This window comes from Oncorhynchus gorbuscha, linkage group LG20 (genome assembly GCF_021184085.1).
Source record: "Oncorhynchus gorbuscha isolate QuinsamMale2020 ecotype Even-year linkage group LG20, OgorEven_v1.0, whole genome shotgun sequence".
In the NCBI taxonomy this organism is placed as follows: domain Eukaryota; kingdom Metazoa; phylum Chordata; class Actinopteri; order Salmoniformes; family Salmonidae; genus Oncorhynchus; species Oncorhynchus gorbuscha.
This window is the reverse complement of record NC_060192.1, coordinates 15,437,173-15,447,884: the sequence shown is the minus strand read 5'-3', so window position 1 is coordinate 15,447,884 and position 10,712 is coordinate 15,437,173. Positions and strand designations below refer to the sequence as shown.

General features: G+C 41.6%; 1 protein-coding gene across 3 annotated transcripts; it reads left to right on the top strand.

Annotated features, from left to right (window-relative positions):
• The first annotated feature begins 602 nt into the window (after positions 1 to 602).
• On the top strand, positions 603 to 5,261 carry LOC124007114 (VIP36-like protein). Of its 3 annotated transcripts, none has more exons than XM_046317432.1 (9): positions 603 to 808; positions 1,049 to 1,167; positions 1,441 to 1,558; positions 1,649 to 1,731; positions 2,114 to 2,140; positions 2,447 to 2,608; positions 3,334 to 3,448; positions 3,764 to 3,880; positions 4,356 to 5,261. In XM_046317432.1, exons 1-9 carry the CDS (start codon positions 610 to 612, stop codon positions 4,496 to 4,498), a joined length of 1,083 nt encoding a protein of 360 aa, XP_046173388.1. In that variant the 5' UTR covers positions 603 to 609; the 3' UTR covers positions 4,499 to 5,261. The 3 variants fall into 3 exon arrangements, with proteins under 3 accessions (XP_046173388.1, XP_046173389.1, XP_046173387.1); XM_046317433.1 differs by having other exon boundaries at positions 2,108 to 2,140; positions 4,462 to 5,261; XM_046317431.1 differs by having other exon boundaries at positions 2,108 to 2,140.
• The last annotated feature ends 5,451 nt before the right edge of the window (positions 5,262 to 10,712 follow it).

Below are 10,712 nucleotides of genomic sequence, written 5' to 3'. Positions count from 1 at the left end.
CTGCTGCTCTGTTTATTTTACTCTTATTATCATCTATCACAATGTCACCTTACCCTGCCTTCATGTACATACTGTATTTAAACTCTTAGAAAAAAAGTGTTATCTAAAACCTAAAAGGGTTCTTTGGCTGTCCCCATAGGGTAACCCTGCTTTGGGTTCCATGTAGAACCCTATCCACAGAGGTTCTTTGGCTGTCCCCAAAAAGTGTTATCCTAGGGACAGCCGAATAAACCATTTGGAACCATTTTGTTTCTTAAGAGTGTACCTCAAATACCTTGTACCTCTCTATACATTGATATGGTACTGGTACTCCCTGTATATAGCGCCATTCTTGAGTATTTAATTTTATTCCTCGTGTTAGTTATTCAATATATATGTATGTTTATTGTTTTACTCTGTATCGTTTGGAATGGTTCGTAAGCAAGCATTGCACTGTAAAGTCTACACCAATTGTATTCGCCGCATGTGATAAATAAAAATGTATTTGATTTGGAAAGTGGAAAGTGATTGACAGCCGAGTGAACAAATAACAAGACTCAATGCGGCCCTACAAACCAATCACAAGCCATAGGGCGTTTTATGGTTGAATGGGAGGAGTCGTAATCTAAAATGGCCGCCGCCACAAACAACAACTGCCAGATATTGAATATTCTCTCCGATATTTTTCTTCGTCAGACCATGACTCTAAAAATATATTGGACGTTTGTGATTATTCTTATTACAACTTGTCGATCTTTTGCCGACGATGATAATCATGAAATGGAGGAGTTTCTGAAAAGGGAGCATTCATTGTCAAAACCCTATCAAGGTAACGTTTGCGCCATTGTATCACCCTTTATTATAGTATAATGTGAGAACGCTGAAATTAATGCTGTATATTCGACATTGCAACAATGTTATACTGACTGTGGAGTGTTGATGCTCGTAAGATCGTTTTTTGCTCCCACTACATCAAGGCTCTACGCTATGTACAACTTGTTTTATATAATATGACAACTGTCCCTCAGTCTTTTCTGTTCTATGTGTGTTACAAATAATGTGTGCTTAGGTGTGGGGTCGTCCAGCTCCTCCCATTGGGAATTGATGGGCGATGCCATGGTAACCACAGAGCAGGTGCGCCTCACAACAGACATGCAGAGCAAGCAGGGGGCAGTGTGGAGCCGCATTGTGAGTACAGAACATTGCACATTGTTAAGTCTACATCACTGATACTGATTCTCTCTATCGGAGGAGGCTGGTGGGGGGGAGCTATAGGAGGATGGGCTCATTGTAATGGCATTAATGGAATGGAGTGTAACATGGTTTCCATATGTTTGATACCGTTCCATTGATGCCATTCCTCCCACCAGCCTCCACTGCTCTCTATGCATGTCACATTTTGCACAGCTTTGCCAAAATGGTAATATCTATCTATCTATGTATGTATGTTTGTGTGGCCAGCCCTGTCACCTAAGGGACTGGGAGTTACAAGTGCACTTTAAGATTCATGGCCAAGGCAAGAAGAATCTGAATGGGGATGGACTGGCAATTTGGTACACCAAGGAGCGCATGCAGAAAGGTACTGTCCCACAATGTAGTTCCAACAGAAATACCAGAGTGTAGGTACAATAAAATGCAACTGTATAAATGCATTTCTGTCATTGTGTAGGTCCTGTGTTTGGGAATCAGGACCTTTTCACAGGGCTGGGTGTATTTGTGGACACGTACCCCAATGAGGAAAAACACCTTGAGGTACAGTATGTGCATATACCTGTCAACCTCTTCTATGTGTTTCTGTGGACGGAAGGAGTAGCTACAATACTGTTATATGCTATGTCACCAATTATAGGACTTTATCTCAACCACTTCCATTTTATTTTATTGTACTGTCTGACAGCAGTATTTGGGTCAAATCTGGGTCAACATGTCCTGATCTTCCTGTGCTCTGAGAGGGGCCTTAGCTAACTAACACCTCCCACCTCAAAACAGACCGTAGTCATACAAGCAAGCCAATACAGTGGAATATTTATGAGGTTTTGTTGGGAGTGCTTGTTTTGGGCAGGGCTCACATACCTGTGTAATGGTGTTGTGTTGTGCTTCTCTGTTTTGTGCATCCCTACGGAGACAGGCACAGAAGACGAGGTACACCACACGCACACAGGTACCCCATGTTTGGACCACCCATACCAAATGCCCCCCCCATACCCCTCTCCTTAGCTACTCTCATCAACCCCCTAATGAACATGCTGCCCCACGTTCTTGTTGTTTACTACCTATTAACAATTGGTTGCACCTTGAATAAAAATGTGCATTTGGACGAGTAGGGGATCAGGTAGAGAATGAGGTCACTCAAGCAACTATTAGCAGCAGTATTGTACTGTTGTGGATGCTGCATCTTTAACCTGTTGTTCTGATTCTATCTCTCACTATTCGGTACCTTGCTTTCTTTTTTCACACCTTCCACCAGAGGATCTTCCCCTTTGTGTTGGCCATGGTGGGGAACGGAAGCATTAGTTACGACCACGAACGAGACGGGCGTCCCACTGAGCTGGGCGGCTGCAACGCCATGGTGCGCAATCTCAACCACGACACCTTCATCTTCATCAGATATGTCCGTCGCAGGCTCACGGTGAGAGCAGGCACACACACACACATACATTTGAACGACTCTACGATGTTATCAATATCCAAGTTATTGTGTATTAACTTAATAATAATGTAATGCCTCATTTCATCCAAGATGCATATTGGGTCACTTCTGTACAAACAGAAATCTGTTGTGTTGAAGTGAATTGTTTCATTCACACCCATTAACTCAACTTTGCAAGAGAATGTCAGAGATATGATGCTTTGACTGTGTTAGGTAGTGCCTGGGCATACTCTGTTCAACTAGCTCTCACAGTCTCACGTCAGAATTAGATGTTCATGCATGTTTCTCAAAATGTAAAGTTTCGAAGTTGTTCCAAATGTCACATTTCAAAGTGTTTAAGGTTAAGTTTAGGCATTAACTAACATTTAAGGTTAGGGTTAACTTTGGGCATTAAGTCCGAATGGTTAAGGTTTGGGATAGGCTTTAAAAAAACAAAACAAAAATGTTATATTGCTGGATTCGAACATACAACCTTTGGCACCAGAGGCAGATGCTTACTGGCTTGCTGTATTGGCTTGCTTGTATGACATTCCTATCCACAGCACCCTAGCAAAACCAAAACCTACACTGTACTTGAACCTATTGGTCGGTTTCCACGTCATCTCCCGGCGTCCTCAGACATAGATGGATGTCGAATACTGACTTGTGTCACGGGTGACCTGGCTGACCCTGTTAACCATACTCCTAATCTCTATTTCTACTAGATTATGATTGACATTGATGGGCAGCATGAATGGAGGGACTGCCTGGACATACCGGGGGTACGGCTGCCACAGGGCTACTACTTTGGAGCCTCGGCCGTCACTGGAGATCTCTCTGGTAGTACTCCCCTCTACTGTGTTTTACATAGTAGCGTGAATGAAATCAGCTGTTTTATTGCCATGAATTAGCGCCTAGTTTTCATTTACTTCATCTACTTGGTGTTTCATTGAGGTCTCTAATTTCAAGTGAGATATGACCATCCCAGATTATCACTATAATTTATTTTGATGTGCCCAGAATGAAATTAATGTGACACGTAAGTCAAATTGAGGGCATGTGGTCTAATAGGGAACTAAGATATTGTATTTTGATCCATTTGAATGTGTTCTTGGTGCAGTTTTCTTTGAATGACTGAAACGGTCTGTTCCACAGACAATCACGATGTGGTCTCCCTGAAACTGTACCAGCTGACTGTGTTACGCAGTGAGACCGAGGAAAAGGAGGAGGAAGATGAGATCACTCTACCCAGTGTAGATAACATGAACCTAAGTAAGGCTCACTACCTCTCACAAACATACACTTCATTGGCGTGACTCTACTCAAATAACAGTTATTCTTGATAAAAAGCTCAAATATATATACAATCAAATGATGTTATAGTATTAGGGCTCTTTAACCAACTCAGTGGCATGTAGTGTCTGCCCTGAGACTGGCAGAAGTTTGGGGATTCGATCCCTGGTCATACCAAAAAGACACTAAAAATGGGACCTGATGCCTTTCTGCTTGTCACTCAGCATTAAAGAGATGGATTGGGGGTAAGGCCATGTGATAAACTACCTTCCTGTCCAGGGGGTGTACTTGTACATCAAGCTGCCTCATGCTACAGAAACAGGAGATAGGCTACTGCCCCTATGGGCTGTTCTGGCTCAGACAAGTTGTACTTGTCTAAGGCCTACTTATTATGGCTCCTTGTCACTATTTTTCACTTTCTATCCATACTAACATCTCTATCTCTCTGTGTCAGTGGGTGAGAATGAAGAAGGGTGGAGTAGTATTGCTATGTTCTTCACCATCCTCTTCTCCATGCTGGGCTGTTTCCTGCTCATCGTGGTCGGCCTCATCGTCTACAGCCACTGGAACGAGAACAGACGCAAACGCTTCTACTGAGACGGAGAGAGGGGAAAAAGAGCGGGAGGGAGGCCTCCCATCATAACCACTACTGTAGTCTGACGACAACTGCACTGAGACACTGAAATGACTGGCAAGATGGAGACAATGTAACTGACTTCCCAATGTAGACCAATATGCTTGATGGACAGAGGTACCATTGGGACAACACTAGTGAATCCTGGGAAAGACTGAGCAGCGGTGAATGCATTTCAACTACAGTAGCCAACCACACTGACCCCTGCCATGAGTAGACATACAGAAAGTTTGTCTGTCCCCACCCCTACTCTCACCAACCAGGCCTTACTCTACACAAATATAGAGAGCATATTATTATTATTATGTACTTACTGTGTGAAAATGACCTCCGTGTTGTCAGACAGTGCCATTGCTGGTTAATAGTTTGGTTGTCTTTTTAAGGGTCTGGGGAGATGGATTTATACTCAGTTTTAGGGTTTTGAATGTCAGAGACAAAGTAACCGATGTGTTCTAACTCCACATGACCAGGTCCCATCAGCACTTGATCCGTGTCACACCAAAGATGTTTTCAATGGCCTATCTGGCAATTGATCCGTCGCTTTTCTGCTTCGCTCTAGAAACAGCATCATGTCATATTTGCCTCTATGGTGCTTGCAATCAATGTACAGTGCCTTGCGAAAGTATTCGGCCCCCTTGAACTTTGCGACCTTTTGCCACATTTCAGGCTTCAAACATAAGTGAAACATTGTGAATAATCAACAACAAGTGGAACACAATCATGAAGTGGAACAACATTTATTGGATATTTCAAACTTTTTTAACAAATCAAAAATGGAAAAATTGGGCGTGCAAAATTATTCAGCCCCCTTAAGTTAATACTTTGTAGCGCCACCTTTTGCTGCGATTACAGCTGTAAGTCGCTTGGGGTATGTCTCTATCAGTTTTGCACATCGAGAGACTGAAAATTTTTCCCATTCCTCCTTGCAAAACAGCTCGAGCTCAGTGAGGTTGGATGGAGAGCATTTGTGAACAGCAGTTTTCAGTTCTTTCCACAGATTCTCGATTGGATTCAGGTCTGGACTTTTGACTTTCCCATTCTAACACCTGGATATGTTTATTTTTGAACCATTCCATTGTAGATTTTTCTTTATATTTTGGATCATTGTCTTTTTGGAAGACAAATCTCCGTCCCAGTCTCAGGTCTTTTGCAGACTCCATCAGGTTTTCTTCTAGAATGGTCCTGTATTTGGCTCCATCCATCTTCCCATCAATTTAACCATCTTCCCTGTCCCTGCTGAAGAAGGCCCAAACCATGATGCTGCCACCACCATGTTTGACAGTGGGGATGGGGTGTTCAGGGTGATGAGCTGTGTTGCTTTTACGCCAAAAATAATGTTTTGCATTGTTGCCAAAAAGTTACATTTTGGTTTCATCTGACCAGAGCACCTTCTTCCACATGTTTGGTGTGTCTCCCAGGTGGCTTGTGGCAAACTTTAAACAACACTTTTTATGGATATCTTTAAGAAATGGCTTTCTTCTTGCCACTCTTCCATAAAGGCCAGATTTGTGCAATATACGACTGATTGTTGTCCTATGGACAGTCTCCCACCTCAGCTGTAGATCTCTGCAGTTCATCCAGAGTGATCATGGGCCTCTTGGCTGCATCTCTGATCAGTCTTCTCCTTGTATGAGCTGAAAGTTTAGAAGGACGGCCAGGTCTTGGTAGATTTGCAGTGGTCTGATACTCCTTCCATTTCAATATTATCGCTTGCACAGTGCTCCTTGGGATGTTTAAAGCTTGGGAAATCTTTTTTTTATCCAAATCGGGCTTTAAACTTCTTCACAACAGTATCTCGGACCTGCCTGGTGTGTTCCTTGTTCTTCATGATGCTCTCTGTGCTTTTAACGGACCTCTGAGACTATCACAGTGCAGGTGCATTTATACAGAGACTTGATTACACACAGGTGGATTGTATTTATCATCATTAGTCATTTAGGTAAACTTGGGATCATTCAGAGATCCTCACTGAACTTCTGGAGAGCGTTTGCTGCACTGAAAGTAAAGGGGCTGAATAATTTTGCACGCCCAATTTTTCAGTTTTTGATTTGTTAAAAAAGTTTGAAATATCTAATAAATGTCGTTCCACTTCATGATTGTGTCCCACTTGTTGATTCTTCATAAAAAAAATACAATTTTATATCTTTGAAGCCTGAAATGTGGCAAAAGTTCGCAAAGTTCAAAGGGGCCGAATACTTTCGCAAGGCACTGTAAGTCTTTGCATTTCAATTGATTCAGACGGTTTCAATGAATTCTCATACTCAATTTTATTAGTTTGAAAAATGTATGGTTGCAGAGAATATGCTTTTGTTGTCAAACTGAATCTACAGTAGAATGCATGAAGGTGCTAGACTAGTCATTCTTTTACCACTATTTATGTTAAGATTGATTAGGTCGGTTTTTTTCTGTATATGAAATGAAAAGGTGACCAATCCCTCTCCTTTTGGTTGCATTCATTTATTTGAGTTGCCTGATCTTACAGTATCCAGACTCAACTTCAAGCTAGGGTGTGCCCCTTTGCTTTTCTGCACCCACCCAAACTGTTTTGGTTTTGTGGCATATTACCAGAGCGCCCTAGCCAGTGGTTTCGATCCGAAACCAATGTGTACTTTACTGTTTTTCCCCACACCTGACCTCAGAATTTTAACCATTAAAATTTCAAAAGGAATTTCAATAAATGATAGCAGTGGTTCCAAACCAGGAGTTCTAGGACCCCTGGGGGGTACTTAACTCATGAGACCATAGGCCTACTGGTAAAATGCACAAGGGTGTACTCCGGGCAGAACAAAATTCAGTTGGTGGTACAGTAACCGAGAAAGGTTGGTAACATTGGATTATAGAGTCCCTCTGAAAGGGATAGTTTGGAAATGGGATACTGCAGATACAATCCATTTTAATTCCACGTTCTGAGAAAAACAAGACAATCCACTGCGCCGCACACTGCATCTAAACTGTCTCATCTCCTCATGAGCAGTGTTTGAAGACACTGCATTGCACATGCTGCCTTTTCCCCACTGTATGACAGCCTTTTACTCCTGTTAAGCCACTCGGTCTGTGCCTCATCTTTCCACAATATGTCAAATACAGGAGCTCGTTTACTATATTGATGGTAAACTCGTTTTTCTTGCCATTAAGTTACTACCCTTAGTGATGTTGCTTCCTCACTCGTCAGCTCAGGATATGGGAAAGTAGGTCATTAAGATGTACCATATATACAAACGAGTCCCATCATATCTTTGGCCTAGTTTCAAACAAATGGGTGTCAAAGTAGGAATGATAGCAGGTAATGTTGTATTACCATCACTGTAGGTTGAAGGAAATATTAAACTCGTCACACGATTGTATATCATGAAACCACACATAGTTAAGTTTGTGTTCTGCACTAATATTATACTTGGAAGTCTTGCCCCCATCCTTTTAGGCATATCTGGCAATGTGAGACTACATGTGACTTTGTCCCTAAAGAAGAGTATGTTAGAGGATGTCTTGGGTACTCCTCCTCCGCGTGCCTCAGGCACCATCTCACTGCCTTCTGATGCTCCTCGAGCAATAGCTCAACTGGTTCAGATGCCTGGGTGGGGAACCGCATACTGTGGAGTACGTTATGCTCTCAGGTAGTCTATCAAAACACCAACACTATTAGGCTTGAGAAACAACAGCAAACTAGAAAGTTCAAAGCAAAAACAACAGTACAACTTCAGTTGAGTGCCAAGGTTTGTTTTATTATAAAAAATAAAATACAAATGACCCCTAGAGTACATAGCAGACCCCCACTAAACCAAAGCATTCAAATGTACCACACATTGCAGTGCATTCCCCTATGTTTGTCTTGTTCTAGGTGATAATGAAAGGGGTATACGCTTCTGGACAACCGCTACCTTTTCAAAGCGCGGGTATTTGTGCTGTTTTGGAAAAGTCTTCCCACGCGAATGAACATCCGCTTGACATTATCCAACTATGGTAGTGAGAGAGATGCAAGAAACATCTGGGTTACAAGTGGGTAACAGAGCATTCTTGATTATGGGGAGAGTACATTGTTGCCTTAGTGTTGTATAATTCAAGTGCAACCCACCCCTAAGTGAGACCATGTAAAAATTAAAAATCTTCTGGGCTAGCTGAGGGGTCGTCACTCTGCCATCTAGCATTGGGTTATATTGACTTCCATACTTTATACAGGTCGCCATCTATAGCAAAAGGTTGGGCAATTGAGGAGAAAAAGGCAAGACCTTATTACTAAAAACAGACAGACGTGCTACGGTTTACAAAGACACCCAATGCGCCATGACAGGGCAACACACAAGGGATGGACCAGTGGCAAAAGTACCCACAGAGCAAACAGAATAAATGTTAGTCTGAGGAAAGATTAAATGGCATTAATCCCACAAAAAGCATTCAAAACACTACTTTAACCACCAAAACAGATGTACCCCCCCCATAATAATGAAAGCAAGAGTAATATACTTAACAAATTAGAATGAGAGCAAAACATTCTATCCACTATGTCACTAAAGATGAACAGAAAGGTGAAGAATTTACTAGAATGGCTTCATCTTTTCTCCCCTTCCCACACACCAAGAGGTAACATGAAGATACACATTTACTTTTAAAGCATACACACAAATGACATTGTAGCAATATTAACCATGAATTTTTGTTATATATATATATTTTTTTTTAATATATTTTTTTTAAACAAAGACATTACACATACCAACTGAGGTGCAGTGTGACAGAAATATTGCTTGTACTGGCAACTACAGACAGGAGTTATTGCAGCATACATCAGTGGGTTTATGTTTTTGCATAGCCTAGTCAGGTACAGTATATTACAGAGGCGTGTGTCGCTGAAATGAGGAGGAACACTTCGGGTGAAAGGAGGATAATATTCTACAATGACAGAGCTTTGGCCTAGTGAGCAAGGTAAAATTAAACTTGAGCTGACAACTGATGGCGCTGGTGCCAATAGCAGACTTCTGATCAGTGTCAAATACAGATCAGTCCATTAAAAAAACAGCATGTTTGCTATTCATGACAATAGGACAGTATGCATATGTAAGTGAGACGTCGCATGTGGGTTTGAGTACAGTAATTGTTTGGTACTGGCAAACAATCTCAAAATATAAATTGTGCACTGTGCCTGCAGTACATGCGTGGGCAAGAACCCTGCCTCAAAAAAGACCAACATTGGTGAGGGTTGCCACGCACTCTCTGTGACCATGTTTGGGCCCCCTGGAGTGGGAGGGGTTCCTCGTGATTCAGAGGTTTAAGCAACGAGCCATGACTCAAGCCACCCCCCCCCAAAATCGTCACACCTGGGGATAGTTACCTCACCAGGGACCATATACCCAACCTGCCACTGAACCTAGCTTGTGCCCTCTTTGCTGGTATACCAGAGAGGACATGTGGACCAGGTGGGGGGCTTGAGAGGAAAAGAGAGATACAAGCTTCTGAACATTGAAACCAAAAGAAAAGATCAATAGAATTTATTTATTTTTACAAATAGCCTATTATTTACTACAGAAAAATGTCCAAACAATTATGTTCAGATATTACCATGCCTGCAACTGTAGGCAAAGCGGAAAATTACAGAACAGATGAATGGAAGGATGTTTGATTGACTGATAGCCCTTTATCTAGGTAAACACGTGAAAGCCAAAGAAGTTTGTTTGGCAATAATCTTGCCCAGTAAGCAATGGGACTGAATCCATGGGTCCCCATTATACTCATTTCAAAAACAAGAAAACACCTTTTCAATTTCCATTACCTTCATCTATACTGCGTCAAAATGAATGCACTTTAGCCTCTACATTTGTAGTTGGGAGATTTTCCCCAAACATAAAAAAAACATATGAATCACAAGAAAACAAAAACAAGCATTCATGTACATTTTTTTCCTCCCATTTACTAATTCAACATGCTTTCAGGTCAGTTCAAATATCAAACTAATGTCCATCATATCCTTTAACTAAACTTTTTTTTTTATCTAAGCAAAATAGGGGTATCTAAGAAAAATAATTCTACATGACCACAGATAATGGAATTTCTCATACGTTTTCTGACTAAATAAATGTTGCCTATTCTACAGGCCACAGTTTCTGCAACATATAAGAGTCATGATCTTGTCTTGTGGTTTCACTCGGAGTTTACCACATCCTAGAATAACAAGTTGAGCTGACC